Raw genomic sequence first — 22,027 nt, 5'->3', positions numbered from 1 at the left:
TGATGGAAAAAACATTCTCTAGGGATACTATAAAGATGTCGGTGTCGATGAGTTAGTTAATATGTGTGTGTTCACAAAATGTACCTTCAGGTAGTAGTATCCCACCACACACAGGAAAGAGATGACTGTGTGTAGTATGGCCAGGAAGCGTAGTGTGGGTGCCATGTAGCCGGTGCTCTCCTGCAGGACAAAATACTCCATCCCACCTTCATCATCCTCTTCATCAGTACCTCCACCACCATTCCAGGGGTCTGGATCATCGTCATCCCCGTCATCGCCAGTCACCTGACACAACAAACACCCAGTTTATATCCATGGCAGTTCAATAGCAACACGGTGCTCTATTTGATTAGATAGGGTTTGACTTACTTTGTAGAAGAGAAGAATAAAGTTGATGGCGAAAGCAACGAACAACGCTAAGAAACGCAGGTTGTAGAAGTTTCTGGCCAGATAGTTCTGCAAAACACATACATGTATACACTCAGTTGCCCTCAGAACAGCCTCAATTTGTCAGGGAATGGACTCTACAAGGTGTCGAAAGCATTGCACAGGGATGCTGGCCCATGTTAACTCCAATGCTTCCCACAGTTGTGTCAAGTTGGCTGGATGTCCATTGGGTGGTGGACCATTCTTGAAACACACAGGAAACTGTTGAGTGTGAAAAACCCAGCAGCGTTGCAGTTCTTGACTCAAACCGGTGTGCCTGGCACCTACTACCATACCCCGTTCAAAGGCACTTAAATCTTTTGTTTCGCGCATTCACCCTCCGAATGGCACAAATACATTATCCATGTCTCAATTGTATCAAGGCTTACAAATAATGATTTAACCTGTCTCCTGCCCTTCATCTACACTGATTGAAGTGGATTTAACAGATTCAATTATTAAGGGATTATATCTTTCAGCAGGATTCACCTGGTCAGTCTATGTCATGGAAAGAGCTGGTGTTCCTAATGTTTTGTACACTCAGTGTATAGTATTCATACATTTGTGTCATATGCAACAGGACAAACATGATGTACTGTTGTGATTACAGGGCTCAACAGAATGGGTGAGTGTGCTCACCAACATCTTGGTCTGATAGATCTCCAGGCCAGAGAAGAATCTGGCCATGAAGGCCTCTGGGGGCTCTTTTTTTAGTCCCGGTCTCTTCTTGGGGGCCTTCTTCTCCTCTTCTGGTGGGGACTCAGGTGGAGTCTCCTCTTTGGCTTTGTCCTTGTCTTTCTTCTCCTCGTCCTCTGGGCTGCAGTTACAAACACACGTGGGTTTACACAGACAGACAGACAAACAGACAAGCACCCTCAACAAATCAGTTCAGTTTCAACCAGGAGCAAAACAAATGATGATAGGTCTGAGCCTGGTAGGGAATATTGTGTCCACACTGGGAATCAAATCAGGTGCAATCACATCACATCAAGGACTTTATGAGGTCACTTACTCTGCTTTCTCTGGCTCGGCTTTGTGATCTCCATTGGCAGGCTCCATAGTAGCAGCCTCCTTCAAGAAACACATGGAATGTGGTTAAACTACACTCTTACAAAAAAGGGTTCCAAAAAGGTTATTCTGCTGCCTCCATAGGAAAACCCTTTTTGGTTCCAGGTAGAACCCTTTTTGGTTCCAAGTAGAACCCTTTTTGGTTCCAGGTAGAACCATTTTGGGTTCCATGTAAAACAGGTTCTATATGGAACCCAAAAAGGTTCTAGCTGCAACCAAAAAGGGTTCTTCAAAAGGTTATCCTATGGGGACAGCCCAAAGAACACTAAGGTTCTAAATAGCAATATTTTTCTAAGAGGATACAGCTCATTTTTGCACCTAATCATTATGTGACATATACATTACATAGGCCTGACCTTACACAGATAACCATTACTCTTTTTCTAAGACTGAACATGTGTGATTTCTGAGGAGATCCAGGTACAGACCTTGGCCTTCTTCTGTTTGACGGCACTGGCTAAAGAGGGGGCGTCAACCCCCACCACTTCACCCATGTCCCCCAGACCTGGCTCGGCTGCGTGCTTGCCCCCCTGGCTCTTGGTTTGGATGTTGAGCAGCTCAGCCATCAGGTCGGCCTCTGCCTTGTCCCCTTGGGCCATCTGGACCATCTCTGCAACCGACGATGCCTCGCTCGCCTCCATCTTCTCTGCCTCCAGCACGTCGCCATGGATACCAAACTGTGTGGGGTCAGGCATGTTCCCCAGGATGTCTGTAACCTTCATGTTCTTGGCCCCCTCCACCAGGCCCCCACCAAACATGGAGGACCACAGAATGTGGAAGAAGCCCCACACCAGGTTATAGAGGAAGCGGAAGAGGCCCGTGATTATCTTCCAGAAGAAGGAGAATAATCCTCTTACCATCTCCCTCACACTCATCTTCCTGAAATTCCTGTACTGCCGCCGCATGCTCTTGAAGGTGAGCAGCTGGCGGAAGCTGGACAGGTTCTTCCTCATGGAGACACAGGAGTTTGTGAAGGCTGAGTGAGACTCCATCATGCTCTCCTCCTCTTCCTCCTCCTCTTCCTCCTCCACACTCTGGCTGTCCTCCTCCTCCTCCTCGAGACGCTCCACTGAGTCAGGCTCAGAGATCTGGGAGGCTAGTTGCATCTCAAAGATGGTGTCCTCACAGAAGTTGACAAACAGCTCCATCTTCTCGCTCTCCCCGCCCTCGTTGACCACGTCAAAGATGAACTGTCTCTTGGACTCTTTGACCTGGGGCTTCTCCCACTGCGTACGACTGGACTCACTGATCTCAAAGTAGACCCTCTCGATGCGCTTGGCCCCGCCCATGATCTCGATGCGGCCCAGGTAGGGCTCGAAGTAGTTGATCACGCTCTCGGCCAGGTCCAGGAAGGTGGCTAGACGGGCGTCGTGAGGCATGTGTTCTGATAGGTTGGTGAGCAGGACCGCCACGTTAAAACCAATGTCCTTGGCTGGTTCATGAAAACGTTCAACAAACTCCTCATAGTTGAACATGTCATTTTCGTCAGCCTCGACGCAGGAGAGCAGGAACTCAATCTCTGACTGGGAGTACTGCTTCTGGTTCTCCATGGACTTCTGGAATTCTTTCTTGGAGATCACTCCCTTGCTGTCCGGGTCGTACTCCTTGAAGTTGTCCGAGGAGGTCAGGTCTTTGAGTTTGAGGAACATGTCGAAGAACTTGAGGATCATCTCTACATTGCTGGAGGACTCCACCAGGGTGTCCACCATCTGTTTGCCAATAGTTCCGTTGACAACATTACCTGTAGGAGAGTAGCGAGGGTTACTAAAGTTTAGGACATACAATACAAAGTACACAGTAACCATAACACAATCTGCTTATTTTATTGTCAAGGTAGATCGCCTAGATGTTTGATACCATGCAAAATCATTTCAAGCAAATAAATGCGTTTACAGTTTTAGGGATAAAGGATAAAATGGTTAGTAGCTAACTCTGTTCTATCAGTGTCATCTGACAGCCACAATGTGTTCCATGATGAGTCACGACTGAGATAAAAAGGTGTAATAGAACCTTCCAGAAGGGAGAGCATCATCACGATCATGTCCTTCTGCAGGTCCAGCAGCTCCTTCAATAAGTCAATCTGACTTGAGTCCTGGGGGGACAGGAAACAAAAGCAACTTTGAGACACATTCTGCACCATATCAAGGTTAGTGCCGCTCTGTCAGGGGCCAGTCCACTGCTAATATCCCAGAGCGGCATTTGGATAGATCAAGGTCCTCTGCGTGCGCTGGGACCCGCTACTGTAGGATTCGCTAGGCCCCAGCCATCCATCAGCACATGGCCTAATGTCATTCTGCTGGGCCAGAGCAGATGGCTGGGAGGGGATGACTCATTTTGGGCCTCCCCAGCATGCAATAAATCTGAGGAGGGACTTTGATTAGCTTAATCAAAACGCACCCGGCAGCCCTGTCAATCTGGTCACTTGCAAACAGCCCTGCCCCTCCGGATAACCCTGAGATAAGCTGAGGCGGTCTAACGGTCCGAGAGGTTTCATTCTGATCCCACCTGGGTTATTGGCTACAAAGCACATCCAAGGTGTCTTGCTGTGGGAGTGATGGATCACATAGCCTTCATAACATTTCAAATGAAGGCACACAGGCATGCTGCAGAGTACATCCCTGAACTAAGAGGGACCTCTTGTGGCAACAGCTGATTGGTAAGAAAGTCAGGATGTGAACTCTCCATCCACATACAGTTTGATGTTGTATCACACTAACCAGATGCTATTCAGTTTCATATCTGAATTGATAGATCTAATATTGAGCCACTGGTTGACAAGGAGTGAGTTGATTAGAAAATGGTCTTTAGTTGTATTACCTGTGAGAGCTTCATCTGCATATTGGCAAACACATGCAGGAAGCCCACCACTGCATCCCATAGCCTGCTGTGGGCCAGACTCTGCTGGTTCCCAATACACGGGCCCTGGGGACACACAGAGAAGATATCACTATAGTCAGGACGATAACCACGAGTAACCATTCAATGCATTCCTGTCTGTGAAGGTTAGTTTCTTCCAACCCAAGAGGCTTGTGTTACCTGTATGTACTCAGTGAGAGAGTTGAAGATCTGCTTAGCCACAGCCAGGGCTTTGGAGAAGTTCCGCTGGCCAGCCTCATCCATGATGTCTTTCCCAGAGTAGTACCAGTAGAAATCACTGATGGATTCCTAATGTTGAATAAATCAACATGTAACACAGGACAGTATAAACAGACGCTACACACAAAGCATATAGGGAGTGAGGGTGGGGGATAGTATTTTACCTGCAGACGAAGCAGGTAGTCCACAGTGCTGATGATGATATTTACTGTGGTTGTGTTCCCTGTCTGAGTCCGCAAGAAGTTTTGGAAGTCTGAAGAAAGGGAAAAGGGGCCAAATGGAAAAAAGAGGATCACTTTCAACAGAGTACAGTAATGATATATATTGAACATTGTCACAAGTAGGCTACAGTAGGTAAACTAAGGCTTATTATTGACGTAAGGTGTTCTGTGTAAAGTGTTGGACATACCATTGTTGTGTCCCTCACAGAGCAGTTGCAGAAACCTAAAGAGATCCTTAGTGAACTCATCGTTCTGCAGTACCTTGGAACCTGGAAACAGGAGATGAGATTGATGACTGTCCCCTTTGGTTAGGAGGGGGCTAGAAACCAGATGACCCCCTCAGCTTGATCTAACACAAGCTTACACCATGGCCAGCATAACTTTCACTTCCCCACAAAGCTGCTGTATAGTCCTCTAGCTCCTAGACTAGGAGACTTTGTCATGAAAGTCTTATGCTCTCTATGAGACATTCCTATCACTTTGACTTGATATACATACTGTATAGAGGGAGGGATAATAGGAATAAAACTGAGCTTTGTTGTTCGGTCCTTCAGATACAAGCAAAGCTTTGGACATTTTATTCTTATTACTAATTTACTTTATTGATTAATATTGGTTAGTAATATCAATATATAGAGAAATAAAAGTTTCCACACACGACAAGCAGACAAGCAGTAACTTTGTATAGGAGAGAGAGGTAAGAGTCAGTTGGGTCTAAAGCTATGGCTTGAACAATCAGACCAATGTCTTATTGGAGCATGCATGTGTTCCTTCAGATCTGAGCAGCAGGTTATTATCACATTCCAGACAGAGGGGAGGGGGAAGAGGTGGGAACTGGACGAAGAGCAATCAGGATGGCGAAATGAGTAGAATCTAAACCATGTATTTACCCCGCTCACTCACGTTGACTGCGACCGATGAGTTAAAAAATGATAAGAAGAAACAAACAAACAAAAAAAGCAGACATAAGCAAAGGAGAAGACATTGAGTTTCAATAAGAAGTAAGGAAGAAGAAGAGAGATATATCTACATCATTTTAGGCGTTGGACATACAGCAGACATGCGGTTAAGAGTCTCAGGTAGGTAGGACTACAGGTTCTGCTGCACAGTTTGGCAGGACTGGTGTTAGACGGGGGGTGAGAAACAGCAGTCACCATCACTTATGCCTGGTTACATGAGGTGGGAATGAGCTGGAGTATGTATGAGAACATACCCATGTACTGTATGCACTCCACTAGATCCAATAGCTTCTATGGTGGGTGATTTACATTGTGTATTGATCTGGTTTTTTGGAGTTGGTGTTTTTTATCTTGTTGACAGACAGCACTCGGACATCACGTGACTGAGGAACATACAGTAGGACAGGTTTACCTGCCCAATGAACACAGACACAATGGGCCAGTTCATTTTGCATGGCCCGGTGCCCCCGGTGGTGGAGATTTCACTTAAGGACCAAAGGAATGGTCTAAAATGTGCAAACTCTGCCTACCCGATGAACCGGGCCATGCAAAACGAACTCGTCCAGTGACATATGTGACATGGAGATGAGCTTTTCCATCACAAACAAAAGAGCAAATGTGGCACGCTAATGCTGTACCATGTGGCTGTGAAGGCCTGTGATAGGGCTATTAAACACAACAAAAAGACATGGGCCAATCATTAGCTGGTGGGTTGGACATTGGCTGACCAATCATAATGGCAGGGGGTGTATCCTTATGGATTGCTGTTATTGCTTGTGCATAAGTGTGTAGGAATTACTAGCCTCCACATACAGTTCTGACATAACATTACCTTTGTCACTATGGAGTAGGGTACAGTAAATCTTTATTCATGAATTACGTTTCTCTACGGGCAGATTCAGAATGTACAACAAGGTGTTAATAGGAACACATTGACCACTGGCTGTAGCACAAGCAGTAAGAGCAAACCACAAACAATCACATTAGTGGAATAATGTAATTTTAGTCTGGTTTTGTCTGTGAGCATTGATTGGTTGGAGATCAGAAGACAGGTGATTTGTGACCCTGTGGCTGGGTGGGAGGAAGGGGGAGGGGTCAGATGAAATCAACATGGAGTAACATGGAAATTAACATTACCTACTTAACATTTATATGTTATAATTGTTTAGGGTTTTAGACACTTAAGAAACGTGTATGGAGCATCATGGGTCAGGATTTGGCAAGAGCACCAAGTCGACTTGACTCTCAAAAGTAAGAAAATAAAATGTAATCTTATAATCAAACAAATCTACAATTACTTTCCTATAACACTAAACATTTCTAAGACATGCATGTCTTTCTGTGTGTTGACAGGCGAGAGAGAGAGGTTACAGTGCATATGTCTGTCTGAGGTAGTGTTGACAGGAGAGAGAGAGTTCACAGTGCATATGTCTGTCTGAGATAGTGTTGACAGGAGAGAGAGAGGTCACAGTGCATATGTCTGTCTGAGGTAGTGTTGACAGGAGAGAGAGAGGTTACAGTGTATATGTCTGTCTGAGGTAGTGTTGACAGGAGAGAGAGAGGTTACAGTGTATAAGTCTGTCTGAGGTAGTGTTGTTAGGAGAGAGAGAGGTCACAGTGCATATGTCTGTCTGAGATAGTGTTGACAGGGAAGAGAGTGATTACAGTGCATATGTCTGTCTGAGGTAGTGTTGACAGGAGAGAGAGAGGTTACAGTGCATATGACTGTCTGAGGTAGTGTTGACAGGAGAGAGAGAGAGGTTACAGTGTATATGTCTGTCTGAAGTAGTGTTGACAGGAGAGAGAGAGGTTACGGTGCATATGTCTGTCTGAGGTAGTGTTGACAGGGGAGAGAGAGGTTACAGTGCATATGTCTGTCTGAAGTAGTGTTGACAGGAGAGAGAGATAGGTTACAGTGCATATGTCTGTCTGAGGTAGTGTTGACAGGAGAGAGAGGTTACAGTGCATGTGTCTGTCTGAGGTAGTGTTGACAGGAGAGAGAGAGGTTACAGTACATATGTCTGTCTGAGGTAGTGTTGACAGGAGAGAGAGAGAGAGGTTACAGTACATATGTCTGTCTGAGGTAGTGTTGACAGGAGAGAGAGAGAGAGGTTACAGTGCATATGTCTGTCTGAGGTAGTGTTGACAGGAGAGAGAGAGAGAGGTTACAGTGCATATGTCTGTCTGAGGTAGTGTTGACAGGAGAGAGAGAGAGGTTACAGTACATATGTCTGTCTGAGGTAGTGTTGACAGGAGAGAGAGAGAGAGGTTACAGTACATATGTCTGTCTGAGGTAGTGTTGACAGGAGAGAGAGAGAGAGGTTACAGTGCATATGTCTGTCTGAGGTAGTGTTGACAGGAGAGAGAGAGAGAGAGAGGTTACAGTGCATATGTCTGTCTGAGGTAGTGTTGACAGGAGAGAGAGAGAGGTTACAATGCATTTGTCTGTCTGAGGTAGTGTTGACAGGAGAGAGAGAGAGGTTACAGTGTATATGTCTGTCTGAGGTAGTGTTGACAGGAGAGAGAGAGAGATTACAGTGCATATGTCTGTCTGAGGTAGTGTTGACAGGAGAGAGAGAGGTTACAGTGCATATGACTCTCTGAGGTAGTGTTGACAGGAGAGAGAGAGGTTACAGTGCATATGTCTGTCTGAGGTAGTGTTGACAGGAGAGAGAGAGAGGTTACAGTGCATATGTCTGTCTGAGGTAGTGTTGACAGGAGAGTTTACCGTGCATATGTCTGTCTGAGGTAGTGTTGACAGGAAAGAGAGAGATTACAGTGCATATGTCTGTCTGAGGTAGTGTTGACAGGAGAGAGAGAGGTTACAGTGCATATGTCTGTCTGAAGTAGTGTTGACAGGAGAGAGAGAGCGGTTACAGTGCATATGTCTGTCTGAAGTAGTGTTGACAGGAGAGAGAAAGGTTACGGTGCATATGTCTGTCTGAGGTAGTGTTGACAGGAGAGAGAGAGGTTACAGTGCATATGTCTGTCTGAGGTAGTGTTGACAGGAGAGAGAGAGAGATTACAGTGCATATGTCTGTCTGAGGTAGTGTTGACAGGAGAGAGAGGTTACAGTGCATGTGTCTGTCTGAGGTAGTGTTGACAGGAGAGAGAGAGGTTACAGTGCATATGTCTGTCTGAGGTAGTGTTGACAGGAGAGAGAGAGAGGTTACAATGCATTTGTCTGTCTGAGGTAGTGTTGACAGGAGAGAGAGAGAGAGAGAGAGAGAGAGAGAGAGAGAGAGAGAGAGAGAGAGAGAGAGAGAGAGAGAGAGAGAGAGGTTACAGTGCATATGTCTGTCTGAGGTAGTGTTGACAGGAGAGAGAGAGGTTACAGTGCATATGTCTGTCTGAGGTAGTGTTGACAGGAGAGAGAGAGAGGTTACAATGCATTTGTCTGTCTGAGGTAGTGTTGACAGGAGAGAGAGAGAGAGAGGATACAGTGCATATGTCTGTCTGAGGTAGTGTTGACAGGAAAGAGAGAGATTACAGTGCATATGTCTGTCTGAGGTAGTGTTGACAGGGGAGAGAGAGTTTACAATGCATTTGTCTGTCTGAGGTAGTGTTGACAGGAGAGAGAGAGAGATTACAGTATATATGTCTGTCTGAGGTAGTGTTGACAGGAGAGAGAGAGGTTACAGTGCATATGTCTGTCTGAGGTAGTGTTGACAGGGGAGAGAGAGGTTACAGTGCATATGACTGTCTGAGGTAGTGTTGACAGGAGAGAGAGAGGTTACAGTGCATATGTCTGTCTGAGGTAGTGTTGACAGGAGAGAGAGAGGTTACAGTGCATATGACTGTCTGAGGTAGTGTTGACAGGAGAGAGAGAGAGCTTACAGTGCATATGTCTGTCTGAGGTAGTGTTGACAGGAGAGAGAGAGGTTACAGTGCATATGTCTGTCTGAGGTAGTGTTGACAGGAGAGAGAGAGAGGTTACAGTACATATGTCTGTCTGAGGTAGTGTTGACAGGGGAGAGAGAGCTTACAGTGCATATGTCTGTCTGAGGTAGTGTTGACAGGAGAGAGAGAGGTTAGAGTGCATATGTCTGTCTGAGGTAGTGTTGACAGGAGAGAGAGAGAGATTACAGTGCATATGTCTGTCTGAGGTAGTGTTGACAGGTGAGAGAGGTTACAGTGCATATGACTGTCTGAGGTAGTGTTGACAGGAGAGAGAGAGGTTACCATGCATATGTCTGTCTGAGGTAGTGTTGACAGGAGAGAGAGGTTACAGTGCATATGTCTGTCGGAGGTAGTGTTGACAGGAGAGAGAGAGTTTACGGTGCATATGTCTGTCTGAGGTAGTGTTGACAGGAAAGAGAGAGGTTACAGTGCATATGTCTGTCTGAGGTAGTAGTGTTTCCCCTCGTTTTTCACTCCTCACTTACTTGATCCTTCCTCAGTCACCATCCCAAGACCTTCCGCTTTGTTTTGCCTTTCGAATGCATTCAAATCCAGGACACTAATGAAGTTGAAAGAAAGAGACCCAACATGGTTTTCAACACGTACGGTTTTGCTTTGTTTGAATGTCAAACCGTCCAAGATTTGTTCGTGTATTGTGAGATCATTTTACCTGCACGACTGCATGAGTCCTGATAAACTCTTGAAAAAGCCAGCATCTCTTTTTTCCTTCAGATAGTCAAGCATTTTCTACAAAAAGGAAATACACAATAAAATGTGAGCTGCACTGTACATACTGAAAAAATGTATATGGATTCCATAAATATTCTAATATACCTGCTGAACCAGTATGTTGCCGCCGTTGAGTATAGAGATGCCCAGCTTCAAGGTAAAGGTCACCATGGGCCCAAGTGAACCTGAAGAGGACAATCAGGTATCACAATATTGTGTGTGTGTTTGTCTTTGTAAGAGTGTGTTCCCCTGTACTTTATTTATATATATTTTTTTTAGGTGGTAGATCAGCTTTAATATTGCAGATAGATTGCACCTTCCATCAATCTAAGTGTCTGCATCATTTCCAGTTCCCCATATATTTATTTGTATATATTATTTGTAATGATTATTCATTATTTTCCCCTATCCCTACCATCCCTCCCCTAATTGGGGTAAACTAATGGAAAACAACACTTAGGCTTCTACTTCCAGCTTATACATACTACATACATTTTACAGACACAGTATATTTTACAATAGTTATCTTTGTTTTTAGTCCCATCCTTCAGCTCCCCTCAACCCCTCCCATCTATCTCTGAACACCAGACCTCCCTGTACCTCTGCTGGCACTGATCATCTGTAACACCATCTCAGCAGCTCCTCTGTCATGCAGTCTGGCCTGCTGGTACAGAGTCTTCTGTTTCTCCATCTCTTTTTCCTATCAGGTCAACAAACAAACAAACCCCATGTAAACAAACACAGCTCCTTATAAAACCATTTGAGACTAGTCAAATCTAATACCCTGACGGGAGATCCAAAACACCTCAAACGTTTTCTCCTTTCCTTCTTCATCTTCCTCTTCTTCATCTTCTGCACAACTCTAAAGAAAACAAGCGAGAGCTTTGTTAGCCAGGTCTCTGTTGACCTCTACATGACACTAAAGACATGTATCCTATAACAAATCAGCAAACAATCCATATAGGCCTTGTACCTTTGCCATCATGTCTGCATATGCAATATACAAAGGATCCTCTTCCAAAGAACTGAATGAAAAAGCAGGATAAACTTATGTGAATAAACCTTGCATAACTCCATAGTAAACAAGTATCTCAGGTGCATGACTAAGAACAAATGTGACACAATGACTTGTGCTCGAGTGCTTCTCCTTGCGTGGGGTGAAATTCTGCAGTGATGTAGTTTAATGTGCCAGTGTATTAGCCAAGAGATACACCGGCAATATTACACAGCACAGATGGAGCTAGCAGCATGATGCCAGGTGCACAGGTGTCTGTGTGTGTTTACCTCCGCTCAGTGAGCGCATTGTGACTGAAATGCAGGATGAGCTGATGAAGAGGGTCTGGCTGCATCTCTGCCTCCTCCTCTTCCTCCTCCTCCACCTTCAGTTGGGTCTTCTGCACAAACACCCAGTCACATATCAGAGTACATCAGAGTACAGCCTGACACCCAATCACCTGTCACGTATACAGTAGCAGTGCCCTTTACCCTCTGAGAGTGACTAAATGCGGCTGCTGTACACTGAGCTGATACAAATCTTATAGATTGAACTTTTAAATCAGTGCTCTACTTTGAATTAGTTATATTTTAATAATGTAAGTTAAAGTTGTTCAAATTACACTGCAACACACTTTAAAAATAACAATTACCACAAGGCCAAGGTATCTAAACCAAAAAATGGATGGTTATTATCCATATGTAGTAACCACTGCCATTTCATAAGTAGTCTCATCTTACTGCTCATCACTTACCTCAGAGACAACAGGGTGCACTTGATCAACAGAAACACATTGAAATGAAAGATGCATAATGTGCAGTCAAACCCTGTCGCACTGAAGCATGGCCCATGGAAAGACACAGACAGGATAGTATTACGGGTACGGCACGCCACTCCTACATCAGCAGACCATGCAGGCACACACACAGGGATATACACACAGCACATTTAGATGGTAAAGCACTGTCAAGGTCAGCGGTGTCAAGGACAGCGGTGTCAAGGTCAGCGGTGTCAAGGTCAGCGGTGTCAAGGACAGCGGTGTCAAGGTCAGCGGTGTCAAGGTCAGCGGTGTCAAGGTCAGCGGTGTCAAGGTGTATGTTCAGTAGAGATAAAGACAGGAAGATGGAGGTTAAGCATGACTCTCCATGAGCCTGATCCATACTCTATAATACTCTATACTAGTCTACCACTGTGTCACTATGACAGTCACAGACACTCTCCTAGTGAAGAGAGACCACCAGGAAAGGATGGTGCAAAAAAAAGTGGTCGATGGGATACTATTCCACATGGTCATCTCTTTTAAGATGCAACCACTTTCCCTGCATTTTAAGTCCACAATATCTTATAAAGTGTTATAGAGTGTTTATAACCATTGTATTCATTGCAGTTTTGATAAATGTAGCAGATTCTAACGCTTAATTATTTCATTACAACAAATTCCTCAAACGACATGAATATGACACGATAATGTGTCCATGCTGCGACAGAAAATTTACGAAAGACGCCACACCTTCCATAAATTTCACCAGTAAGCCGTAGCATCGTGGTTGGATGCTCTCTTACCCCTGTGGGATGGGGGACAGCTCTAGAACCGGATAACGGTACAGTAACAGTACAGTACAGCTGGCAGCCTGGCACTGACATCCAGACCGATGTCATGCGTGCCTGGGAAGGCATTTCGTTAGCAAGGAACAGATCTACATGGAGCCAGGGGCAAAACATGGATGACCGGCGGAACACCCGAAGTGCTTGGCAGGCATTGTGCTGGCAAAGAGCTTGTGTTGTGTCACGGCCAGGTGAGGATGGAGAGGATAGGCCAGCCCCACAAATAACACAGAGAGGTCTGGGCACTGTGAGGACAGGTACAGTACTTACTGCCAGGTCCTGCACTAGCTTCTCTTCAAAAGAGTACGTCTCTGTCTCTATCCATATTCTCTGATAGCCCAGGAGGAAGAGGTTAATAGAGCGATGCCTGGGGGGGGGGCAGAGGGAGATGAGGAGGGTTAGCAGGGTGGGCCAGGGGGGAGAGGAGAGGAGCGGGGTATTACTTTAAGAATGGTTAATACTTTTTAGTATGGCACTGGAAGATCCAACTGGTCACCGTGGAGAAACACAGACTGAACTGTACCCCCAAATTCATAACCCCGTCATGTATACACCGGTAAACAATTATCACGGGACATATTTATTTTAGCAACATCTATAGTGTACTATGATGATTAAAGCTAAATAAAATATGGTATAAATTACAGAGACATCAGTACAGAAACCTAGAATTTAGGAGAAAAATACTTTTTGGTCAGAGTGAATATTTTTGTGATGAGTGTAGCTCCCAGGCCGACCAGTCAGAATACCAGTTGGATCACTGTATGAGAGTGACAGGAGGAAGGAAGTGGAGGTCACAAACGTTGTCTGAACATCACATTACCGTTAGCATGGAGAGCAGACTGTCATAGTCTGTGTTCTCATGCATTTTTTCAAGCCAATAGCGTCGGTAGGCGTTCAGGAAGTAATTATTACTTTTGTGCCTGAGGGGAGGTACAGTATAGTAATGTCATTCAGGAGAGAACAGAGAGAAGGTGAAGTACAGATGTACTATCTTCATTTAACCAGTTTCTCACAGCAGGAAAATAATCCTGCAGTAAATTATTATGTGGATTATAATGGACATTTTTGTAGGGTTTGATACATTTTTCGTTATGGCAAATCAAGTCTGACATTTTAAAGTGGAAATTACAAACTTCAGAAGCCTTTTTAAACCTTGAATAAAATACAAGTTTGCATTTGATGCTGCGCAGGAACATTCTCTGCGACAACAGAGTTATAACATTGAGAAAGTACATCTGTAGTAGAGACAGAGTAGTAGAGATACAGTAAGAAGGGTGGTAAGTCACTGAAACAAGGGTATGTAATAGTTTTAGATGTGGTGGAAACATAAGCTAGCAGTTGGAGGAGAAAAGTACACAGACATTTGATCAAATGTCCTCAACATAGAATGTCATTATTTCAAAAACATTACTCTGACTGAGAAGGCTAATGTTTACTCATTACTCAACTACGCGAGGCAATGTCATATTCCTAAAATAAAACCAATAACTAGGTGAAATGAGTCATCTGGTGTCGAGGAGCGGCATCAAAGCACACATTAAAGATGGCCGCCCCCAGGTTGGGCTCCTAATTGTTTTTCTCCCTGCTGTCTCTCCTCCTGGGTCTCTGTGATTGAGTTACAGTGCAGCAGGGCATGAAATTGCTCGTGTCCTTTTCTATTCCTTGATAACAGGCTGAGGCGAGTCATTTGTCGTACAGATTGGGGGAGGGGAGCTTCACATTAAATACAGGGTCTGGAGCCTAGGAAAGAGGGGTGAGACTCGTGAGGCAGAGAGAAAGAGAGAGTGTAGGGTTGGATTGGAAATAAGAGACAATACTAAACTGTACACAGCTTGCTGCCTGCCAGTACTGACATCAGCAGCTAGGGTATTTGGTTCTAATATTTCACTTGGAGTCCCCAAATCAAATCAAATTGTATTTGTCACATTCGCCAAATACAAGAGGTGTAGACATTACTGTGAAATGCTTAGTTACAAGTCCTTAACCAACAATGCATTTCAAGAAAAAGAGTTAAGAAAATATTACAAAATAAACTAAAGCAAAAAAAGAAAAGAAAGAAAGAAAGTAACAATAAAATAACAATATCGAGGCTATATACAGGGGGTACCAGTATAGTAGAGGAAATGTGTACATGAAGGTGGGGGTGTGTGTGTGGGGGGGGTGGGGGGGGGCATTGTAAGACGTCCAGGTGGCCATTTGATTAATTGTTCGGCAGTCTTATGGCTTGGGGGTAGAAGCTGTTAAGGAGCCTTTTGGTCCTAGACTTGGTGCTCCGGTACCTCTTGCCGTGCAGTAGCAGGGGAATCAGTCTATGACTTGGGTGACTGGAGTCTTTGACAATTCTTTGGGCTTTCCTCTGACACCGCCTAATACATAGGTCCTGGATGGCAGGAAGCTTGGCCCCAATGATGTACTGGAGCGTACGCACTACCCTCTGTAGTGCCTTACGGTCAGATGCCGAGCAGTTGCCATACCAGGCGGTGATGCAACCGGTCAGGATGCTCTCGATGGTGCAGCTGTAGAACCTTTTGAGGATCTGAGAACCCATGCCAAATATTTTCAGTCTCCTGAGGGGAAAAGGTGTTGTTCTGCCCTCTTCACGACTGTCTTGGTGTGTTTGGACCATGATAGTTCGTTGGTGATGTGGACACCAAGGAACTCGAAACTCTCGACCCCCGTCTATGTTAATGGTGGCCCACCATTGGCCCACTTTTTCCTGTAGTCCACGATCAGCTCCTTAGTCTTGCTCACATTGAGGGAGAGGTTGTTGTCCTGGCATCACACTGCCAGGTCTCTGACCTCCTCCCTATAGGCTATCTCGTTGTTGTCGGTGATCAGGCCTACCACTGTTGTGTCGTCAGCAAACTTAATGATGGTGTTGGAGTCGTGTTTGGCCACGCAGTAGTGAGTGAACAGGGAGTACAGGAGGGGCCCCTGTGTTGAGGATCAGCGTGGCAGATGTGTTGTTGCCTACCCTTACCACCTGGGGGCGGCCCGTCAGGAAGTCCAGGATCCAGTTGCAGAGGGAGGTGTTTAGTCCCAGAGTCCTTAGCTTAGTGATGAGGTTTGTGGGCTCTATTGTGTTGAACACTGAGCTGTAGTCAATGAACAGCATTCTCACATTGTGATTGCGTCATCTGTGAATCTGTTGGGGCAGTATGCGAATTGAAGTGGGTCTAGGGTTTCCGGGATGATGGTGTTGATGTGATCCATGACCAGCCTTTCAAAGCCCTTCATGGCTACAGACGTGAGTGCTACGGGGCAGTAATCATTTCGGCAGGTTACCTTCACTTTCCTGGGCACAGGGACTATGGTGGTCTGCTTGAAAAAACTCACACAGGGGCGACGGTTAGAGATATTTGGAACTCACATGTGAAAAGCTTAATTGTAGATCGTCCAGGTTATTTTCCAATGATTGCAGGTTGGCCAATAGTACATAATACGCCTCCGAATTCTCACAAGGCACCCCGACCTCCAGTCTCGACAAAGCAGTATATCCTTCGCGTTGGACTCGTTAAAGAAAAAGTCTTCGTCCAGTTCGAGGTGAGTAATCACTGTTCTAATGTCCAGAAGCTCTTTTCGGTCATAAGAGACGGTAGCAGCAACATTATGTATAAAAAAAGTTACAAACAATGCGAAAAAATAAATGAATAGCACAGTTGGTCAGGAGCCCGTAAAACGGCAAGCCATCCCCTCTGGAGCCATTACATTACAGTCAGTCAGCTAATGAATGTGTTTGTAAAGGAATGGGACTATAGAAAATGGAGATGGGTGTGTGGTACCTGGGCAGGTTGTAGAGAGGAGCCATGCGGAAGCAGGCCACCACCGCACGCTTTCTCTGCTTGGACAGCAGCTTCTGCCACACACACTTCTTAGACCTCAATGGCTGCTCAACCTACATTGAATAAATGAAGACAAAATATGTACTTTGTTATATATCAAATGATATAAGGTGTATGGTTTGGAGCAGAAGTATGAGTATATCATGCTGAGTATAGATCTATAATCAGAGAAGCAGGACATAAAAAATCCAGGATATAGATATAGGACACAGCCAGTATATGGAGATATGAGGCACAGCCAGTATATGAAGGTATGGGGCACAGCCAGTATACAGAGATATGGGGCACAGCCAGTATATGGAGATATGAGGCACAGCCAGTATATGAAGGTATGGGGCACAGCCAGTATACAGAGATATGGGGCAAAGCCAGTATACGGAGATATGGGGCACAGCCAGTATACGGAGGTATGGGGCACAGCCAGTATTTGGAGATATGGGGCACAGCCAGTATATGGAGATATGGGGCACAGCCAGTATATGGAGATATGGGGCACAGATATAAGACGTAGAAAACTGGATGTAATCTAGGCAGTAAGGGTGATGCATGGTGCAGCCAGCCACTGACCTGCTCCAGATGAAAGACTGCAGCTGAGATGCTCTGGACCCGGAACACTGTCCTCTCAGGGTCTGGAGGCCCCTCGTTCTTCACCATCACATCCTTATACAGGTTCAGCTGCCACCGCACTGCAGGGTCCTCTGACTGTGGGTGGGTTAGCGCAGAGTAGGGTTTAGAAAACATCACTACTGTTTGATACAGAGGTGCTGCTCTAGTTTTATGAATGACAGTAATTCATAATTTTCTCTAGCTCACCTTCTCTTGAAGGTGCAGATTCTGCCGCAAATGCTCCTTCACTTCATCATCTGTGTCTTTCTGTTGAGTAATATGAGGAAACAATTAGATATACCATTCATTAATCGTACCCAGTTGTTTTCCACCCTTGATGACCAAAGAAAATGGAATACTGGTGTCTGCTGAGTATTGTGTAATTGGTAACACCTGACCCTAGACCAGTGTGGGCTAGGCAGGCCCTCTCACCAGGATATAGCGTGTCTTGGCCAGGGAGATGAGCTCCTGGTCCCCGGGGGTGCACATGTTGAGTCCAATGGGCAGCATCTTCTTCAGGGCAGCAACGATCAGGGAGGTCTGGATGGAGTAGAACTCTCCTCGCTTCCTCTTATGCTTCCTCTCCTGGTCCTGACCCCCTGACTGATACCAGGATGGAATGAAATGTAATAACTTCACCTGGCACTCACTGAAAGAAGACGCCACCCTATGTATAGTAGTGCACTAAAGGGAATAGGCAGTCATTTGGGACACAGTCTGGTCTTTTATCTATGTCTACCTTTACTTTCAAATTGCTACCTTGACCTGACTGTGCTGTATTTCACTGGAGCTTATTTAACAGTGGGAGAGCACACAGCACACCGCACGCTGAATTAAGCCTGTGGGTAGCAGAGGGAACCAAGGCATTTTTTCATCACCAGCAAAATCTGCAGAGGCTGTGCCAATGAAGCATTTCAAATTGAGCTATAGCCTGAAAGCAGCATTAGCCCACAGTTTGCATCTACCCATACAGTGAGGTATTATTCAAGAACGACTGCACTGAAAAAGGCTAATGGAAGAAGCTGGCACAAAGGAGACACTCATATTCAACTGAGCAAGAGAGACAGAAACACAATTAACTGTATGTATGGGTGCGCGCACACACACACACACACACACACACACACACACACACACACACACACACACACACACACACACACACACACACACACAAAGTGCAGGAGCTGAGTGATTAATATAGACAGCCAGTAGAAGGCAGGAGCCACACACACCAGAGTATCCATAACCCACAAACACCATAGACATGTGATCATGTTATTTGTCATGGGCGTGTTGACTTTAATAACAGAGAGGGAATGAGAAACACTAGTTATGATGTCAGGCGGGTCTGATGATGGAGGGCCGATAGGTGTTAATGATTGGCTGATGTAATGTGTATATAGCGAGGCTGGGCATGCTAATGGCTGCTGCTCTTTCCCATTGAAGGGAGTATAAAAGCAGACAGGATAAAAATAAATAAAAAATAAACAAACAATCAACAAATCTATTCCCTGTCCCTGAGGTGGTGACATGGCTGCTGCTTGGCCACGGGGGATATGAGTGTTAGGGTTGCTGCAGTACTGGAGCAGTGAGAGAGAAAGGGCTGCCTCTGTAGAATGGAGCCCAGTAACAAGGCTCAGCTGGATAACGTGCTGACAGAGAGCAGTGGGAGGTTAGCAGGGTTAGGATGTGAACATACATGGCCACACGGGCTGCAGACTGCGTTGAGAGTGTAGAGTAGAGCTCTCCAGCACTGAAAATAAGGGGAAGATGCAGAACTGTTTTGACTGTCTCAGTAAGCAGGCACATAATAATAAATGCTACCTTTGACATCTTGATCTTGCTATCACCAGTCAGGAATGACAGGTTGTTGATTTCATTCTGAACCACAAAGTTCTGCTCTTCCCTTTTGAAGTTCTGAGGAAAGAGTAATAACAATGTATGAAGAAGACATTTCTGCTTTGCTTACTTCTCATTCTGAGCGTCCTCTCCATTATAACTGTTAGTTTGTCCATTGTTTATAAGGAGAAATCGTACATGTGATTTGCACCAGAGGATGAAGATCTCAGCCACCATTCTGAAGAGTTCATTGGAGTCAGCGTCTGGTTCTTTCAGCCACCTCGACCTGCAGAACAAAGAGGAGAGAAGAGATGAACCCAAAGACTGTATCAATATAATATCCTCTGCTCCAAAGCCTTGCTACCAAACTAGTACATTCCTTCACTACAATAGGTCCTATGGTAAAAGTAAAACACACCCACATCATGCCACTGTAAACTACACCATTACCCAGGGTTCAGCGGGCTCACCTGTTGTTGTCTACATAGCGGATGAGCATTGGGTAGAAGGCGTAGAGGTCTCTGCAGAGCACAGCGAACTCATCCAGGATGAGCAGCTCAGCCTCCTGGGTATCTCCCTTACTGTCAGCCTTCAGTAGCTCCTCCTCCGTCACCACCTTCACTGTCTTCTTCTTCAACTTCTCCAGTGTAGGCAGGAAGTGACTCTTCAACAGAACAGCCCTGGCCTTAGTGATGATGGGCTGGGCGTACACTGCACACACAGCAGTCATAGTGACAAACACATAGTTAGTTGTTTTATTAGAAATTAAAAACAAAACAATACAAAAGCTATCTTGCTAGGAATGCAAAAGACAATCCCTTTTCAGTCTGGTTCATCTGATCAGCACTGTATACAAATGCGTAGACAGTTTTGCCCTCAAAACTAGTTTGTGTCCTAAAGCTCCCATCCACTGTGACAGACTGCTGTACACTCCCACACAGTAATGCAACCCAGCTAACCTGCGATCCTCTTCATCCAGGAGGCCTCATCGATGCCCAGGTTGCTGTTGAGGATCTTCAGGATGTTTCCCAGGATGAGGCTGAGGTGTTCTGAGGTGACGGTGGTGGAGAAGACACTGCCCCCAACACTTCCCCCGCTGTGCGGAGACTCCTGGTTCTCTGGGCCCTTCTCCCACCAGTAAGACAGGTAGTTACACAGCATGGGCAGCACCACCTCGATGACGTGGGGCATCTCTGTGTAGCGCGCCCCAGACTCAGACATGTCGTTGATGTCCTTCATCAGGACGTCTAGACGAGGCATCTCCGGACACATCTCCTCCACCGCGTCTGGCATGCCCAGGACTACACGGAATTAGATGAGCACTATTTTACATGCACAGGTAAAGAACCATTAAATAGTGTATCATGGTGTAAAATGTACAACACTATCATGTATAAGTGTGTGTAACTCACTGGCGCGTTCCCTGGCGGTCTTGGTGTTGAACACAGAGCAGGGGTTGTGTTTGTTGAGCAGGGGCTCCAGGAAGGCCACAGGCATGGCCCCTGCCAGGGTGGCCAGACACTCCCCCAGGGCCGGCAGCTGCCTGGAGGGGACAGGGAGAGGGGAGAGAGACACACAGATCTCAGACATATACAGTGAGGGAAAAAAGTATTTGATCCCCTGCTGATTTTGTACGTTTGCCCACAAAGAAACTATCAGTCTATAATTTTAATGGTAGGTTTATTTGAACAGTGAGAGACAGAATAACAACAACAAAAAATCCAGAAAAACGCATGTCAAAAATGTTATAAATTGATTTGCATTTTAATGAGGGAAATAAGTATTGGACCCCCTCTCAATCAGAAAGATTTCAGGCTCCCAGGTGTCTTTTATACAGGTAACGAGCTGAGATTAGGAGCACACTCTTAATTAAAGGGAGTGCACCTAATCTCAGATTGTTACCTGTATAAAAGACACCTGTCCACAGAAGCAATCAATCAATCAGATTCCAAACTCTCCACCATGGCCAAGAACAAAGAGCTCTCCAAGGATGTCAGGGACAAGATTGTAGACCTACACAAGGCTGGAATGGGCTACAAGACCATTGCCAAGCAGCTTGGTGAGAAGGTGACAACAGTTGGTGCAATTATTCGCAAATGGAAGAAACAAAAGAACTGTCAATCTCCCTCAGCCTGGGGCTCCATGCAAGATCTCACCTCGTGGAGTTGCAATGATCATGAGAACGGTGAGGAATCAGCCCAGAACCACACGGGAGGGTCATGTCAATGATCTCAAGGCAGCTGGGACCATAGTCCCCAAGAAAACAATTGGTAACACACTACGCCGTGAAGGACTGAAATCCTGCAGCGCCCGCAAGGTCCCCCTGCTCAAGAAAGCACATATACATGCCCGTCTGAAGTTTGCCAATGAACATCTGAATGATTCAGAGGACAACTGGGTGAAAGTGTTGTGGTCAGATGAGACCAAAATTGAGTTCTTGGCATCAACTCAACTCGCCGTGTTTGGAGGAGGAGGAATGCTGCCTATGACCCCAAGAACACCATACCCACTGTCAAACATGGAGGTGGATACATTATGCTTTGGGGGTGTTTTTCTGCTAAGGGAACAGGACAACTTCACCGCATCAAAGGGACAATGGACGGGGCCATGTACCGTCAAATCTTGGGTGAGAACCTCCTTCCCTAAGCCAGGGCATTGAAAATGGGTCGTGGATGGGTATTCCAGCATGACAATGACCCAAAACACACAGCCAAGGCAACAAAGGAGTGGCTCAAG

The 22,027-nt window shown here is 45.6% G+C and overlaps 1 protein-coding gene across 1 annotated transcript in view; it reads right to left on the bottom strand.

Moving 5' to 3' along the window:
• The window catches only part of LOC106587081 (ryanodine receptor 3), a 100,672-nt gene that overhangs the window by 4,746 nt on the left and 73,899 nt on the right, over positions 1 to 22,027 (bottom strand). Inside the window, exons 63-89 of the mRNA XM_082972939.1 lie at positions 20,704 to 20,834; positions 20,251 to 20,592; positions 19,762 to 20,002; positions 19,490 to 19,577; positions 19,277 to 19,369; positions 17,882 to 18,052; positions 17,657 to 17,716; positions 17,411 to 17,545; positions 16,784 to 16,896; positions 13,269 to 13,365; positions 11,684 to 11,793; positions 11,373 to 11,424; positions 11,205 to 11,261; positions 11,000 to 11,099; positions 10,505 to 10,584; positions 10,341 to 10,417; positions 10,156 to 10,229; positions 5,000 to 5,080; positions 4,755 to 4,843; positions 4,531 to 4,659; positions 4,312 to 4,416; positions 3,505 to 3,586; positions 1,923 to 3,235; positions 1,439 to 1,497; positions 1,066 to 1,243; positions 370 to 456; positions 85 to 285 (exon numbers count right to left, since the gene is read on the bottom strand). Of these exons, the coding sequence (XP_082829065.1) occupies positions 85 to 285; positions 370 to 456; positions 1,066 to 1,243; positions 1,439 to 1,497; positions 1,923 to 3,235; positions 3,505 to 3,586; positions 4,312 to 4,416; positions 4,531 to 4,659; positions 4,755 to 4,843; positions 5,000 to 5,080; positions 10,156 to 10,229; positions 10,341 to 10,417; positions 10,505 to 10,584; positions 11,000 to 11,099; positions 11,205 to 11,261; positions 11,373 to 11,424; positions 11,684 to 11,793; positions 13,269 to 13,365; positions 16,784 to 16,896; positions 17,411 to 17,545; positions 17,657 to 17,716; positions 17,882 to 18,052; positions 19,277 to 19,369; positions 19,490 to 19,577; positions 19,762 to 20,002; positions 20,251 to 20,592; positions 20,704 to 20,834 (4,345 nt within the window). The remainder of the gene's footprint in view (positions 1 to 84; positions 286 to 369; positions 457 to 1,065; positions 1,244 to 1,438; positions 1,498 to 1,922; positions 3,236 to 3,504; positions 3,587 to 4,311; positions 4,417 to 4,530; positions 4,660 to 4,754; positions 4,844 to 4,999; positions 5,081 to 10,155; positions 10,230 to 10,340; positions 10,418 to 10,504; positions 10,585 to 10,999; positions 11,100 to 11,204; positions 11,262 to 11,372; positions 11,425 to 11,683; positions 11,794 to 13,268; positions 13,366 to 16,783; positions 16,897 to 17,410; positions 17,546 to 17,656; positions 17,717 to 17,881; positions 18,053 to 19,276; positions 19,370 to 19,489; positions 19,578 to 19,761; positions 20,003 to 20,250; positions 20,593 to 20,703; positions 20,835 to 22,027) is intronic.

Source organism: Salmo salar, chromosome 01, assembly GCF_965601325.2.
Source record: "Salmo salar chromosome 01, fSalSal1, whole genome shotgun sequence".
NCBI classification, from domain to species: Eukaryota; Metazoa; Chordata; class Actinopteri; order Salmoniformes; family Salmonidae; genus Salmo; species Salmo salar.
Note: the sequence above shows the minus strand (reverse complement) of the source record. Positions and strands in the feature narration are given on the sequence as shown.